This window comes from Hibiscus syriacus, unplaced genomic scaffold (genome assembly GCF_006381635.1).
Source record: "Hibiscus syriacus cultivar Baekdansim isolate YM2019G1 unplaced genomic scaffold, ASM638163v2 tig00008138_pilon, whole genome shotgun sequence".
Classification (NCBI taxonomy): Eukaryota; Viridiplantae; Streptophyta; class Magnoliopsida; order Malvales; family Malvaceae; genus Hibiscus; species Hibiscus syriacus.
In genome coordinates, this window is record NW_024062152.1 from 141229 (window position 1) to 158485 (window position 17257).

The following is a 17257-nucleotide window of genomic DNA, read 5'->3' on the forward strand; positions in this document are numbered from 1 at the left end:
GCAAATTGTTCTGGTATGAAACCAGAATCAATTTGCACGCATATAAGCAAAAATTCTGCTGACACTCTTTGGAAATATTCAGTGATTGGTCACTGAATTTCCTTCACTTATAAAACAGGCTATAAGTTTTAAAAACTTCTAATTGAATCCTCAAATTTCGCCAATTTACTTAATTAAATATTTTTTTTTCAAATTTTCGGGTTGTTACAAACTATGAATAGTTAGTTATTAATTCTATATGTCAAAGCACTTCAACTTTATTAGTTTAAGGCTAATTTAAATATTGTTTGGCACACGAACTAAACGATATTAGTGGTAAAGAAATTATTGTTATTCCTTGAGATATCGGGTTTGAGCACTATGAATGTAATGGGTTTAAGCGTTCAATATCAGATAATTAAGAGTTATATGTTCTTTAAACAAATACCACCTATTACTTATCCCAGATTAACAATAAAATTTTTTTAAACCTATTAACACAGACGCATATCCTACGGACGCATGTGCTCGAACCCGAGATCTCTAAAGAGAATAATACTTCCTTTTACTATTGAGCCACTCAATAGTTCAAACTAATTTCATATTTAAATTTAAAAAAATTATTCGAACTAAAATTTTATCTAAATTCTATATCATTATAAAAATATATAGATTTAATTATTATTTATAAATTTTAATTTAGTGTCTTTATTTTAAAAATAATATTAATGATAAATTTATTATGATCAGAAAGGAATGAACTAAAAAAATTTGGAGTCCAATGATCGTTGATTATGATCAACAGTGGAAGACAACAGTAGTGAGTGACAATCGACGACAGAGGATTTTGATGAGATTCAAGGGTTAAATTGATATTTTGTCTAAAATTTAAGTGTTATGTTGATATTTTATCTAAAATTTAGTGATTAAGTTAGTATTTTCTTTAAACTTCAAGAGTTAAATTAAAAATTAATTCTTTTTACCAATGTGTCACATCATCAAACAAACATACATATTGTCTGAGTGATCGAAACATTATAAATCGATAACATAAGTGACCAAAATATTTTTAAAAAATTAATAAAATAGTGAATACTTATAAAAAAAATTGATAATCTCAATAATTTACCCTAAAACTCCAAATTAAGATTAGGTTAAACTATGTATTTAGTCATCCAACTATATCTTTTCTTTCGTTTTGGTCACCAAACAATTATTTTTTCAAAATCATACATAAAGTTATGTTTTGGTTTGTTCACTCACCGTTAAAAAATAATGGTAATGTTATGTGTCATCATAAGGTAATGACATATCATCGTTAAAAATATAAAAAATTGCAACATTAAGAGTTATGTTAATTTTTTAAAGGTGGGTGACCAAAATTGAACCAAAACGTAATGTTAGATACGATTTTTAAAAAAATAGTTACATGACCAAAATGAAACCAAAGTGATAGCTGAATGACTAAATATGTAGTTTACCCTTAAAATTAATTGACATAAGAACTACATTAGACTTGAGTTGTTCTACAAATTGAACCAATACCACCCTTTTAGCCCATTTGTTCTTCGGCTTCAGTAGTGTAATTACCAAGCCCACTAAGCTTATATATATTTTTTTCTTTGAATCATATAAGCCTATGCTTTACAAGGTATTTATATAATACGCGTACTATTATCAAATACGAGTTGTTTGGCTCATTTATCACTTCGTAAAGCGTCTTGTTCGATAGAGATAAAGAGTTTTATGAAGGTTACTGAGTTCTTTTGATATTGAACGTCATTCTCAATCGAAAGTTTTGTTTTTCTTTGCAATTTTTGGTTTAATGTTTTATTTTATGTAGAAGTTTTTTTTGTAACTATTATCTAATTTTTCTCTTGTCACGTTATAATTTTGATTACTTCCGTTATTTTTATTAACAAAATTTAGTTGTCATCGTTTAAAAAAAAGTATCACATTAATTATATTTATATAATATGTTGGATAGATCGCCTATATCTTAAGGTGTAACAATATGTTATATATATAGTATTATTTTCATAATCATTATTTAAACATATGAATTATGTTATGTTTAAAATTATTTGTTGTGATTTTAATTATATTGAGTTAATTTAAAATACACATTTATAGTTAGATTTATTAATTTTTTAACTTAACTAATTTGAATTTAACATGAACCAAGTGATTTCAGTGGTTAAGAGATTTATTGTTATCCTTTGAGGTCCTGGGTTCGAGCAGCGCATATGAAGGGGTATTAACATTCATTGTCAAATACTATTTTGTATTCACCCCGGATTTATAAAAAAAATTAATTTGTACTTAAATATCTTAACTTAATTTTATTTTTAAGGGAAAGAAAGGATGAAGATCCATTAAAAGGGGCTTGTTGTGTTGAGTGCAATTAGAATGGGCTGGTTAAAAGGATGGTCATGCAAAGAGTGTCTTGCAACTATTATTTTGCACTACCTTATAAGTTCCAATTTATTTATAATACAATATATTCTTTTTGGAATAATGTTAAATATTTTAATCAGTAGTTACAAAATTTGTTTACTTTTTCTTATTCATAAAAGGATTTGTATAATTAATTTTCAAATATATACGCATGTTTTCTTAATCTATTTACAACACACATAATCTAGATACATCTTGGCTCAAAACTTTTTTATTATTAATTTTGGATAATCACAAGATAATATTTGTTTAAAGATAACTCTTAACCATTTGACATTGAACGCTCACACCCTGACATTCCTGGTGCTCGAACCCGGAACCTCAAGGAATAACAACAATTCATTTACCACCGATGTTGCTTGGTTCGTGCATATTTATAAACCTTGGTCTTCTAGAAATAAAAACATTCTTTTTTTTACCATTAAAATCACCCAATAAATTCATCTAAATTAGTATATGGATATATTTGTGTCATATACAGAAAGAGGAGGAGGAGGAAGAATCCACTTACATTAAGGAAAAATTAAATTAATTTTACACAAGTCGATATGCTTTTTTTTAACTATTGATATTTTAACAATCCTACTGAATTTATCAATATCAGGGACGGAGCCAGAATTAAATATTGGCAGGGCCGAAATATTAGACTATTTAAAAAATATATAAAGACTTATTAAGTATTTAAACTCGAAATTCAGCATGAACCAAGCGACTTTAGTGATTAAGGGATTGTTGTTATCCTTGAGGTCCCGAGTTCAAGCACGTATGTAGGGTATGAGCGTTCACTGTCAAATAATTGAAAATCTTTGTACAGACATTACCTTGTATTCACCCTAAATTAAGAAAAACTCAAAACTCAAAAGACAACTTCTAATTTGTCTAATATTTAAACTTACAATGACTTAAATTATAATTAGACCAAAAATTTGAGAACGCATACTTATCATTCTTTAGTTAGACCCCTACTTGATTAAATATTTAATAAATTTTTATATTTTTTAAATTTAAATATTTATTTTTACAATAACCAAAATACTATTAAACCAAAATATTATCGATATATAAATTTTAACAGGAGTCGGGACCCTTGAACCCTAAGAGCTCCTTCCCTGATCAATATACTAATATTTACTATGCATGTAAATTTTCAAGTCAATAAGATATTTTTTCTGATAGAAGTCAATAAGACACCTATATCTTGTCGATTTAAAAATATCTTTATTTATATATATTTAGCATTTGAAAAGTTTTATCGAAATAAATAATTAAATATTTTTACTATTTCGAAATAGAACATATATCATCTGTGTGAATAGAATATGAAATTCAATAATTAAAAGGTTAAATATTAATTGTAGTGAAATTTACGGAGGTGTGTTTAACTCAATTTTACACTATTGTAGGTAAATCTTTGTTATATATATATATATAAAAGAATAAACGTATAATTTTATATTATAATATGAATATAGAAAGATATATTAAAAATTTAGGAGATATGAAACTATAAAATTTTAATAAGTGTGAATTTAGACTAAATAGAAAATAAAAAAAAATATTTAAACTATATAATAATTTAAAATTTTCAAAGACATGATCTTATCGTAGCCAAGGACGACGGGTGCATGAATTTTTGTCAGCGAGTACGAATTTCAGAAACTATATTACAATTTTATAGATTGTAAAGTTTTAAAATTTTAGAGGTACGAGATAAGATAATTAATATAAAATACTTAAAATGTAAAAAATATATATATAATTTATAAGGATACCACTGCATCACAATATCTTCTTTATCTATCTCTGACCCTAACATCTCTTTGATTATCCTTGTATGTATTGTATATTCTAAAATCATACATAAATGAACTATGTAGCATGACGTGGGGACAAGAGCAAGAAGTAAGACGTGCACCTCGCTTTTTAGGTGTAACCGTTTAATTGAGTCGAGTCGTGTTAAAAAAATTTAATTAGACGAGTTTTATTTTATAATTCAAAATTGACTTATTATTTTTAGTTGAGTTAAATTTTTGAGTTTTTGTCTGTAAATATTTATAATATTATTTTATTCCAATTTAAATAGTTTTTTTATAACAATGTACAATAAATATATATTTTTCATATATGATATTCATATATCATACAAAGTCGAAGGACTCAACTAAAACTTGAAAATCAATTCACTAACTACTAAAATTTTTGAATTATTCGAGTTGTATTTTACAACTCAATTTTAATTTAAAATTTTTTCGAGTCAAGCCGAGTTTTATTCACCCTGTTGTTTTCTCACCTTCTAACCAAAATGAAATAAACCCTAAAAAAGGAAGATTTTGCATAGAAAATACAAAGAAAACCTCAGCTCCCCAAGGCCTTGACAGTTGACACACCCAAAACCAAGGCAAATGTAAATCCAACTATTTCTTGGAAATAATATAGGAATCTTATACTTACTACACACCCCAAAGAAAAAAAACAGCTAATTCTGTCACTGGTCCCTATACTATTCATACCTTTGAAATTTAGTCTCTCGTTAAGCTTTTTAATTTCGAAATCTAATCCCTCCGTCGGTCTTATTTAAAAATTAAATTTTCATTACTAACACCGTTAATTGACTTATGTGATTCAAGTTATGTGATTCAAGTTATGTGTCACCATTAAACCAAGTATTGATGTTGTTTAAGAGATAATGATTCCTCTTGATTAACCGATAGTTGATGATTGAATTTTAATGTTTGAATCAAACAAATAAAGATTGAATTCCCAACATAAAAAGTAGAGGTAGGAATAGTGATGGGTTGTATTAGTTTGGGTTTTCTGTGAATACAATCCGATCTGAAATATATATACCCCACCCGAACTCGATAAAACTCGAAAAATATATATCTTTGACCCGACCTGACTCGAAGAACATATTTCTTCCATTTGAACCCAACCTGACCCTATTTTTTAGAGTATAAGTCCGATCCGACCCGATCAAGTCAAATATAAAATAGGGACCTAATTAAAAATATATATAAAGAGAAGGATATTATAGCAATTATCCATAAATTTATATGGAAAATTATATTATTACTCCGCAGTCGGGTCGGAGATTTTTCACCCTACACCTGACCTCATCCCTACATAAAATCTGACCAGAATCCATTTTTTTAAAAATAATCCTATTGAGTTAGATCGAGTCAGAATCCGTAAGTTTCGATCTTTCGGATTTAATTGCCATCCCTAAGGGGAGTAAGTTTCAAAAATCTGAAAACTACAAGAACTGAGGGCAGAATTAAACCGAAAAACAATAATCTCTTAAACTATTTTTGAGTTCATCTCTTGCCCTTAGCTTTGATCGGTTATCATACTTGCTTTCCACTAGCTTCTCTCTCTCTCTCTCTCTCTCAGCTAAATTTTCTAGAGAGTTGAAATTTTCCATTTTCTCTTGTTTAAAACCTTGATTCCATCGTATCCATTAATCAAAGATCACTAGCTAGCCAAAACCCAGTATTTTATTGCTTTGTTTGTAGTCCTTTTTCTTGAGAAAAAAAAACATGGCTAATCTATGGTGGACGGGGCAAGTAGGGTTACAAGGAATGGAAACATCAGCCACTTCATCATCTCCGATGAAGAAACCAGATCTGGGTATATCCATGACAAACAATGGAGAAACAGGCAGCGGTGGAACCGGAGAAGAAGAAGACAAAGAGCATAGCGACGAGCCCAGAGAAGGTGCTATCGAAGTCTCCACTCGTCGTCCCAGAGGTCGACCAGCAGGCTCCAAAAACAAGCCCAAACCACCAATCTTCGTCACCAGGGATAGCCCTAATGCACTAAGGAGTCACGTTATGGAGATAGCCACCGGTTCCGACGTAGCCGAAACCCTAGCTCAGTTCGCTAGGAGGAGACAAAGAGGGGTCTCGGTTCTCAGCGGAAGTGGAACTGTCACCAACGTTACACTCAGGCAACCTTCGGCACCTGGTGCAGTTATGGCCCTTCATGGTAGGTTCGAGATTTTATCATTAACCGGCGCGTTTCTTCCCGGACCGGCTCCTCCGGGTTCGACAGGGTTAACGATATACCTAGCCGGCGGTCAAGGGCAGGTGGTTGGTGGTAGTGTAGTAGGCTCACTGGTGGCATCAGGGCCCGTCATGGTAATAGCAGCAACTTTTTCCAACGCTACATATGAGAGATTGCCTTTGGAGGAGGAAAAGGAGGGTGTCGCTGGTGCTCAAGGTCAGCTCGCTGGTGCCGGCGGATCGCCACCAGGTACCGGTAGTGGAAGTGGAGAGCATCAACATAGAGGAATCGGTGGTGGCAGCGATGGCTCGGGATTGCAAGTTTACAACAACTTGCCACCAAATTTGGTGCCTAATGGTGGACAGTTGAACCATGAGGCTTATGCTTGGGCACATGGTGGAAGACCACCATATCAGTAAACATACAGAGAAAAAACATTGCTTGTGAAAGAATTAGATATGCTTTCACTTGCATCAATTTGCAGAATAAGATCATCACCTTTAGTTTCTTACACTTCCATCCCTTTTCTTTATGTTGATGTACGTATCTTAGCCTTTGGTAAATCATACGATTGTACAATACTGGTATGTTAGATTAGAGACCATCTTTCTTTTAATACTCAAGTCGTACACTGAGATTAGGAGTAAATCAAATCGATGGATTTTCAGAATAATTTGAGATAATTATAAATAATATCTTTTCAAAAATTTTCTTAATTACAAAATACATATACCTTGCAAATGTAATTACTCTAACTCAGATTCTTTAAATAGAACTACATCTATAAATGACATAACATCGAAAAAAAATACCTCACATTCGATTTATACTTTGACTCATATTTTGTTTTTATTATTTTGATCTTCAACGTTTTATTTTGAAACAAAAAAGCTTCTATTTGAATAAAAATCGTTATTCAACAAATAGAATAAGAGTTAAAATGCTCTACAAAAAATAAAAGTAATTATTTAATCAAACATTAGGAGATTTGTTACCCTAAAATAAAATATTAGAGGCCAAAATACTTAAAAAAATAGGACCATGGTGTTCATAAATATAAAACAAGTTATTGCAAATAAATTTCTTGTTGGTAATGTAGGTGAAAATTGTTGGTGAGAATTTATATTAAATTTATATAAATATTTATAATGGAACAGTTGATCAACAAGAATATGACCTAAAATTTATAAATTAGGCATTTCATCCTCGAATTTTGAGATCTTTATTAAAAATTCAAAATATGAAATATTTTAAAAAAATATAAATAAGTTTCCTTAAAAGGTGACTTACAACATAGAATTGAGGATGGGGTAATGTTAAGGTTCATGGGTTCTGGCATGCTTCTTTGCCATTTTTCTTTCTTAAAAACATTGATTTTTCTTCAGGTCAATGGCAGTCTGCAATAGGAACATAAAAGGCATGAAATGAACCATTCTTCAAAAATAACATGAAAACATGGTGGTGCTCATTACTGCATGCATATGCATATGTATCATGGGACTTAAAACTTCGATCACACTCGTCACTTCTCAAGTTCCAGACGCTCATTTCAGGCATACTTTTCGGGTTTCCCGGCATGGATTTCACACAACACCATCTACAGCATGAGCCAATGTCAAAAGCAATGATCGAGTCCTTAACAGTTGCATTTTACATAAATCTTTAAAGCAGAATGTGGATGATTTCACTGTGATGGAACGAAGTAAAATATGTTAGAATATTATAATAGGATAGATCTGCAACAAACTGAAACCAGAGCCCGGTTTCTTGAAGCAGGGTTTTTGAATTTGTCCTCCAGCAACAAGAATCTTAAGAAATCGGGTTTTCGAATTTGTCCACAAGCTGCAAAAATCTTAAATCTTTGGCTTGATGCATGAACTTGAAAGTATACAAGGGGTTGCTCAGTCATCATCCTCATCCTATTACAATTTATTAACTTAATGGCAAAAGATCAGTATGATGCTTCCCTAAAAGAGGGTTTTTTTCTCTAAACAAATCAAAGGATTCTAGAGTTTTAGCAAACACCAAGGACCCTCTTCACATGGACTCACATGATGATTGTTAATGACCAACTTGGTAAGTTTACCTAGTTACTTGCACAACATTCCAATGGCAAAGCAGTGACAGTGGAGGAGCCCACCGCGGATTTTAATAATCAAAATTTCTTTATTTTTTACCAATGGCTTCTCTTTCTTCTGCCCTATTTGTCTTTCTAAGTGTAGTTTTACCAATGGCTTGCAGCCCCTAGCTCTTCTTAAAAGTTGAACAAGCTGATTAAACTATACTACTTTGAGGAGGGAATCCAAAAAATCGATATTATGGAAATGTGGTCCACCGAAATAAAGCCTAAGCTGTATAATTACAAAAGAATTATTTATTCATTGATCATGGAGAATCATGCATCAGCAATTGAAATTTGAGAGCATGTTCACTTTCCAAGTCTAAAATGCTTAATTATTTTATTTCCTGCATGTACCTGTTGTGGGGTACATGGCGCCCTCAGCGAATTAGGTGCCATTTGACCTAACTTTCAAAAGGTTGCACCTCCTATCCGGTTAGATAATCTAAAATCATTTCGAGTTTCCAATCAAGGAACGACACGTTCATCCCATTGAACACCACGTTCACTTCATTGATGAGCATTTCCACATTTCTACTAAAGCAGAAATATTTTAATGCACTCACTAGTTAGCTTTTCCTGATGAATCACTATTTTTGATGCAATCCTTAAATTTATAAAGCGGTCACCAGCTACGACATTCATCTCCTGAAGGAGACATATAAACTAGAAAGGCAAGTTAAAACTAAAGAAGAGTCTACTCAAAGAAAGGGCCAAATTGACAAAACCATTCCAATAGCTATCACCTGTCATTTTTATCGAACAGCAATCTTTTAGTATCCGTACATGGCAACAAGATTCAAGTAAAAGATTCATCAGCTCCTCATGTATGGAGGTTAAAGATTTTTGCTCAACAAAAGCATAAAACGAAAGGACAAAACAAGGAGTGCAGCTATGATTTTATCCTGCGGGCCTCGATTAATGTAACAAAACAAGGGGACAGCTAGTCGATGTAGTCACCAGCATTTATGTTTCTCTCCAAAGTTCTATTTGTACTTTAAATTAGAGGGTTAAAATCAAAATACTACTTTGATGGGACCCATCTATGTATGATATATATCTAGAGTTCTACACGGTCCAAATTATAAACCGAAGATATGAAGTCAAAGAATAACCATCAAGTTGTTTTCTCTCCCCTACTGTTGATTACTTCAGCAGATTATCAATCAACAGATACTGATAAATGAATAATTATGCATCAAGGGACATAATGTTAAGTATTAAGGCACTAGAGTGGACTATCACATATATGTAAAACTAATTTTTGATTAACAACAATAATAAACAACTTGTCATAGTCCATATCTAGGAAGAAGTCGGTGGAAGGTCCTTTTCGTTCAGTGACTGGCCATTGGTATGTAAGGCACAAAAGTTCTTTTCAATCCTAATATGAACCTTAGTAAGCAAGCTAGATTAATTTAATTTTCTTTTGTAGGCATTTAGGGGTGCTTAAATATGGAAAGTGTACAAGAAACAATTATCCATTTTGTCTTAACCTTTCTAAATGTTCTGCAGTTTTCATGGCTCTTCAATCCCGGATTTTAAAAGTTAGAAAGCTAGATATGTTACATGTAGGCATACTAAAATATAAATTACAGTTTACATTAAAATAACGTCTCACTTCCATTAGAAATATGAAGAACAAAGAGACAGACAATTTAACAATACAAAATAAAAGCTAATACTATACAGTAATAAACAGGTTTGTTCCAAGAAATAGATTTATATTGGAACTTCCATATAAGTGAATCAAAACCATCATACTGGAAATTAATGGAGTATTAAATCTTACCACCGTTTGCATAAATAAAGGACAGGATTTCAATCTTTTGCTCTTGCATTCTCCAGATAACTGTTGCATAATAATGCAGGAATTGTAGAGCTCTGCTTATCATTATCCATAAAGCATGCTGGAAATAATTGAAAGTAGGTGGGAGGGGGACCATTAACATATTTATCGAAAAGTATGGGGGCACATTGATACTTTCCCCCAGATAGAGTGCAGAAATGGACAATTGTAGGAGAGGACAAAAGATGGGCTAACACCTATTTCAAGGAAAAGGGTCCCACTCAATGAAAGCAGATCTAGTTGACAATCTGACTGATTAAGAATTTGCCTACCACGTGTCATGATGTGAGCATCTTAGCTACTAGAACCCCTAAAATCCCGCCAGCATTTTGGGGTTAGCTCGAACACTGTCCAATACTTCATGGAGTGTTCCATGTACATTTCTAAGCTTGGTATTTGATAACAGTCATTAGTGCATGCATTCATACGTTTCTCTTTCAATGTTAAACATACACATCCAAAAACATCAATGGTCAAAACTTAACAAAAACGTTATGCTCACGAGATAAAAATAAATGCATAGTGTCAGACTATGGCAATCTTATTAAAGAATTCAGTTCAATAACAGACATCAAGACCCCAGATGCATGCATACCAGAGGTGGTGGTGCATTCATATCTTGTTTTATGCATGAAACTAAGGTCAACTTGCCACATTCTGTATATGCATGCATCTTGCCTCTTGACATGCCAGCTAATTAAATTGAAGTATTTAATAATGAGTAAACTGCAATAAAGAAAGGAAGGCAAAATAGTTCTGTTGGTTGGAAGCATTTAATATTTTCTTCAATTTTCATTTTGTTTCCAGGAATAAGACATCAGCAATTTTGATCTTATAGTTATAGATGATTGAATATTATAATGTTGCTAAAACATTAAAATAATTCATCAGTGAGAATATTACTATTTAAATTTTTTCTATGGTTACAGAAGCAAAAGTTAAAGTACGATAAAAGGGGCAAAATGCTACAGAACGCTGCTACTGAAGGCTAGATCAAGTGAGAAACCATGATTAAATGTAAGCATTACCAGTAAGTGGCATACCCTGCCAATCCTAAATATAGAGGAAGGCCAAGTTCTCTGCAGTGGTTTTCACCATTTATCAAGTTCATTCACTCTCACCCTATGATGGTTCATGCTCAGAATAAGCTCAACATATATTCTAATGCTAAATTTCCGAAAGTCAAACATATCTTTCTTGTTCATGTTTGAACCTGGGGCCTACTGTCAACGTAAGTCATTTACCACTACACCAAAAGCTAGTTGATAGTGTTCTAGCTAGTTGATAGTGTTCTAGCTTATTAGGGAATGATATTTGTTTGTAATTGGTTGATTAACCTATGAGGTAGTTTTGTTGTAGGGTATAAACTTATTCATGTAGGTAGTGCTGTTCTGCACTGTGTTGAGTGGGCTGCTATCGTTTTTGGGTGGTAGTGTGATCTTATTGTACTTGGTTCATATGCAATAAAATTTCTAAGGCACTTTCCTCCTTTCAATGTCCGTGAGATTTTGTTGCTTGACGGTTATGAAGGGGGTTTTTAACGAGGCCTTCCTTTTTATCAAATATATATATATATATATATATATATATATAAATGAGAGTGAGAAACAAACCGAATTCAATTCTGCATCCCCATGTTCATGTAACTGCATAGCTGAAGACGATGGCATGTGTCTATGCAATATCCTACATGTAAAGATCTAAACTTAGAATTCACTAGCCTATTCCATGTTGACAAAGATTCAAGAGGAATGATCAAGGTTAGTGGTATGGATGAGGGACTCTTATATCTTATAAAAGAAGTTACTTTATTATTCTTAGGATGAGTATAAGTTACTTTATTATTCTTAGGAGAAGTTAGGCAGGACTCTTAGAATTTATGTTCGGTAGGAGTTTATTTACTTTCTTTAGTTGTTGTAACATCTATTTAAAGAGACCTATGAAATAATAAAAGTTAAGTCAGAAGTTTATTTTAATTACAGCGGTCTAAGACTCTCTTAATAAGTCTTAATGTCGGGAATTCCCTTTGACAAGTGCCACGTGTTAATAATAGGTTACTCTAACGGCAGGAATCGTAACAAGGGGAAAGAGAAGATCTCCCTACAAATCATCGGTGACTCGATCCTTGTGAACGTAACAGTTAGGCTTATCGGTATGATTATGACTGTACAGATAAGTGTCTAAGGCCCTGAAATCAGATTTGTCTTGACTGAGGAGGACTTATTTATTTGACATATGAATTAACAGTACAAAACATTAGTTATATTATATACTCTGAAAGGTTCAGACAACTTCATACTCTGTTCTGCATGCAATTGGACTGAATGATATGATTTGGCAGGGTCAGAAGTGCCACAACAGATTTAGGATGTCTAATGGGAAACATGATAACTGAATCTCAATATTTTATTCAGCGTATAATTCCCTCTACATGAAATTGTAAGCCAAAACAGGCACACAGAGAGATAAGAAAGTTCCATCAGCAATTTCCTTCAATTTGTTCCAAGAATCAAAAGGAATCCGGAACTTGTATAGGTTATTTTATTGGTATCTTATAAGAAAAAAAATTCACCGTAAGCTATATGGAGATAATAACGAATATGCACATCTAGTCATTCACCAAAAGAACAGAAGAGGAAAAATATCTCCTCAAAGTTCAAACAATATCTCTAGTAGAGCTGCTGACCAATAAATTTATGCAGGCTTCTGGAATTTACCATGTACCCATACTCTTTTCATGCTCTTCCCATTTCGACGATTCACTGACTTCACACAACAATATTCAATCTCAAGCTGCAAGTGCAAAATAAGATAACATTCAATACCACCAGCAGTCATAACAGGAACTTCTTGAGGTTTGTTAAACTTTAGATATGACATAAATTATAAATCAATAAATTCCATGCCCTGGATACTCAAGCAAGAAGGTTCTATTCTCTCTTCAATATAATGAGTAAGACAAACAATACATAAATGCACTAGAAACCATTCCAGTGAGATTTATGAAGCAAAAATCAAACCATTGGTGATGAAGCATATTATATCTTATACACATATCCAGGTTATAGAAAGTACAAACTTCAAATTTTCCTAAGAGAAAAAATTAGCACCTCAATGAAGCCAGCGCAAATAAAGAGATTTCTGACAGTATCTAGACAGAAAAAATATGAGCGGGTGCCCTCCGAGCGCATGTATTCCCTGAACCCAACTCTTTGGTCATGTTCAAATCTCAGCATCGTCATATCATAGAGACCTGGATTTCATCAAACTAAAGCTTTTGTAAACTGATTCTGGCAACAAATTTGGCTAGAAAATACAAGTCCTGATGAGAAACTAAATTACAGTCAAATATATTACAATATTATAAAACAACAGCATTGTCAATTGTTGATTAATACCATAGTCCCGAAATAAGAGCATGCCACCAGGCTTTAAGACAGAAAAGCATTCTCTGAGGGCTGTTGGCATTATGTGGAGCGGTACTGCTGATAATGTGAATATCTGACATGTTATGTAGCAAAGAAAACATATCAAAATCCATATATCATAGACTCAATAGTATTTTGTATCTATTTTTCAAATAGTATAATAATTTCAGAATAATACCTTTTTAAAGGGGGAAGATACAGGTTGCAACATAAAAGGATTTGTGCAGAAAAGGAAATCAGGAAATATATGTAATTAGAAATGCTAGAAGAACTCTTTAATATAAGTAGCAGTCCACCACTATTTCCTGACATGTATTCAATTAGCAGACTAACCATGACACTCTGCACCAATACATGTCAATCCAGCACCAATTTAACAAGAGGTGAAGTTTCAGAAACATAAGCAAATTACATACACTTTAAGGAAAAAAGGAGAAGAATATATTCAACCAGAAATACTTCTAAATGATGGCATGCCTTGTTTCCCTGGCTAGTTTCCTGTACAATCTCAGTCGCGCTATCTTCACTTCATGAGTTTATGCTCTTATCTTTCCAGCATGGTAGGTTACAATCCTCTTTTTTATTTTTTCTTCTTTTACAAATAATTGTTGGATGCTTTACCGAATCAATGTGATAACTTTCAAGCATGGACTATGTAGTAAATTATTTTTACTTATTACATAGAAAATTAAGATTTCTGTAAAATGTTAGGAAGAGAATGCTTTCTTGTATTTTATTCATCAATATTATGGGTATATATACAAGTATATAGGTCCTATAATATATAAAGTAATATCCTACATCAAATACAATATATATCAACTCTAAGATTAGCCAATAAATCTGTAACAATTTCTAGTAACATCGACAATCAAGGCATTGATGACAGATGCATACCAAAGTAATAAAGTCCACACCACCAATGCAATAACTTCTTTCTTCCATTGACAGTGAATCAGTTTCAATGGTTCTTTCTTCTCTGACATCTTGGAAGGAAAAAAACAAGGTATCAAGTCCATGATACAAGCAAAGCCAATAAATGGAAGCAGGAGCAATGTAAGAAACAGGAAAGATAACTACCTGAAATGAAGCTTGGATCCTTTTGTCCAAAATTTTCTCTGCAATAATCACAAGCCAACCACTTTGGAAACCCAGTTGTTGCAAAATCACAATAGAATGGGCGGAAACGGTGCTCAACTGATGCTACATTACTAGCAACTACGATCTCTTTAGCTCTCTGTAGGGTCTCGTTGCTACAATCGCATGCATATAGAATAATTTTGTCGTTGCCTCTGGACAAACATATGGAAGGTCTAAGTATAAAAGAAAGATAATTCACCATTATTTAATATTATTGTCCATCTCTAATTTCTCAGTACTGCATGATCGATCTTCAACACAAAATCTTAAAGAAAACAATCTTAACTTTCATAAGTATCCTCTAATGTTTTCTCAGGCTCTCATCCTGAATAATGCTTTTGCAGCACACAGTTCACTTTTCAACAGTGTTAGTAAACCATTAACCTTTCTTTAGTAACCAAAGAAACCAATGGAGTTGTAATATCATCACCATAACAAATCATCAGTTTCCACTAAACTAGATAGTCAAGAATATGATACAATTATCAAATTTTATTCAATTATAACAACAACTACAACAAACATTTAAAAATTAAAACAAAGATAATTTAGTGGTTACCGCAATATAGGAAGGGCAGTACTGCCATTTCCACAGCCAATCTCCAAAACCTTAGAACCAACTCCACTGGAAACAAGCTCTGGAAATTCTTTCAACAAGTACCTCCTCTCCTGTATCAACAAAGTACCCATTTATGATCAGACAACGTAGAACTAAAAGCAATCAAGCACCCAGAAATAAAATGAAGGAAATATTGGATTTTCTTTTAGTTTCTTTTGTTTATAGACAAGCCTTGAAGAATTTGCCAGAAGAGTGTTGAATGTGAAAGCTTTGCCATGCTTTTATTGGATCTTTTGAAACTTGTTGCTGCGGTTGTGGGGAAATGAAAGGGAGAAGATGATAGGTAAGAGAAGGGTCGCTTTCTATTTCTTGTCGGAGTGTTTCCCAGTCGAAGTCTTTGGAATGGTACTCTGAAGCTTCTGTTGCCGATACACTCATTTTCTTTAGTCTTCAAAACCGTCTGATCGGTTCAAAGTTTTGTGTTTTCCATAGAACCAACATGTTGGGTTTATAGTCTCAAATTAAATGTTTGTTACCAGTCAAATTAAATGTCTATAGTGATAATTTGATTAAAAATATTATTGAGGGAGCGGTCAAGGGCGGCGCCTTGAGACTAGTGGAGGCCGCGGCCTCTTCCACCCGTAATATTAAAAATAATATTTTTTTACACAAAAGTTTATAAGTTAGAGGTATCTCCTAATCTAATGTCAAGGCATACTTAAGATCTAATTAGAATTTACATATGATTTTACAGATTGTGCACTAAAAGTAATGGTGGAGAGATTCAAACTTTGACCTTACAAGTTTAAATTCTTGAATCTTAACCACTTGTACCAACGCTTATTGACAATATTAATATATATATATATATATATATATAATACTAAATTTGGTCCCCTAAAAGAGACATGTATAATAAATTATTAAATTTATTGAATAGTCAATTATACTCATATTATCTGAGTTCATATCTCAATATTTGTATTATAAATATAATATCTCTATATTTAATAAAACAATTAATTGCCTAAAAAATATGTGTATATTACTTTAAAATTTTGAAAATCAATTAAATAATATTTATTAAAAACAATTAATATCCATTTTCTTTTGTCATCTTTTATTTTAAAATACAAAAAAATTATATAATTTTTCCTCTTTGGTTGTTCATCTTCTTTGAATTGTTATCATCTTTAAGTTGATGACTTCAATAAAATTATAAAGTGTTTCATCTCAGTTGAATATAAATTTTTTTAAAAAAAATTAATTCAATAAATATTTATGATTTTATTTTAAATATATATTTATTATGTGAGTTTATGAATTTTAATCTTTAAAAAATTTACACATACACGCACGCACGTGTACGTGCACACACACATTCCTCCTATGTCTCTGATTGTTGAGGTTGAAAACATTAATCTTTCGTTTATAAAATGTGATCCCAGTTACATAAGTCAATGTAGGAATATCCAATTAATAAACGATATGAAATTTGACTTGAGTGCATGTTCATAATAAATATATTCCTCTAACTATTTACTTTCTCAAGTAAAACATGATATGCACTATTAATATTCTTGGTATGCCCAAAAAATTAAACGACCCTCCAGAAAATAATGTTTAGTTTCACTACTGAATGTCATTGCACAAAATGGTGGGCAACCGTATTCTAATGAATTGTTTGTTGAACTTAAGGTTAGTGCTTTCTTTTAGGAACTTAA

General features: G+C 32.1%; 2 protein-coding genes across 2 annotated transcripts; one reads left to right on the forward strand and one right to left on the reverse strand.

Moving 5' to 3' along the window:
- The first annotated feature begins 4592 nt into the window (after window positions 1-4592).
- On the forward strand, window positions 4593-6866 carry LOC120201981 (AT-hook motif nuclear-localized protein 19-like). Its single transcript, XM_039202480.1, has 2 exons — window positions 4593-4610; window positions 5969-6866. The coding sequence occupies exon 2, from the start codon at window positions 5973-5975 to the stop codon at window positions 6855-6857; it is 885 nt and encodes a 294-aa protein (XP_039058411.1). The 5' UTR covers window positions 4593-4610; window positions 5969-5972; the 3' UTR covers window positions 6858-6866.
- Window positions 6867-12975: 6109 nt separating this feature from the next.
- LOC120201982 (tRNA N(3)-methylcytidine methyltransferase METTL6-like) lies at window positions 12976-15994 on the reverse strand. Its single transcript, XM_039202481.1, has 7 exons — window positions 15765-15994; window positions 15534-15643; window positions 14915-15126; window positions 14732-14820; window positions 13805-13907; window positions 13517-13659; window positions 12976-13199 (listed from the first exon to the last, which is right to left on the reverse strand). The coding sequence occupies exons 1-7, from the start codon at window positions 15969-15971 to the stop codon at window positions 13101-13103; spliced, it is 963 nt and encodes a 320-aa protein (XP_039058412.1). The 5' UTR covers window positions 15972-15994; the 3' UTR covers window positions 12976-13100.
- Window positions 15995-17257: the final 1263 nt, after the last annotated feature.

Coding starts and splice junctions, on each gene's coding strand:
- LOC120201981 (XM_039202480.1), top strand. CDS start 5,973: ATGGCTAATCTATGGTGGACGGGGCAAGTAGGGTTACAAGGAATGGAA.
- LOC120201982 (XM_039202481.1), bottom strand. CDS start 15,971: ATGAGTGTATCGGCAACAGAAGCTTCAGAGTACCATTCCAAAGACTTC. Junction 15,644..15,764: donor CTTCTGGCAAATTCTTCAAG/GCTTGTCTATAA, acceptor TTGTTGATACAG/GAGAGGAGGTACTTGTTGAA. Junction 13,660..13,804: donor GCTCTTATTTCGGGACTATG/GTATTAATCAAC, acceptor GATGAAATCCAG/GTCTCTATGATATGACGATG.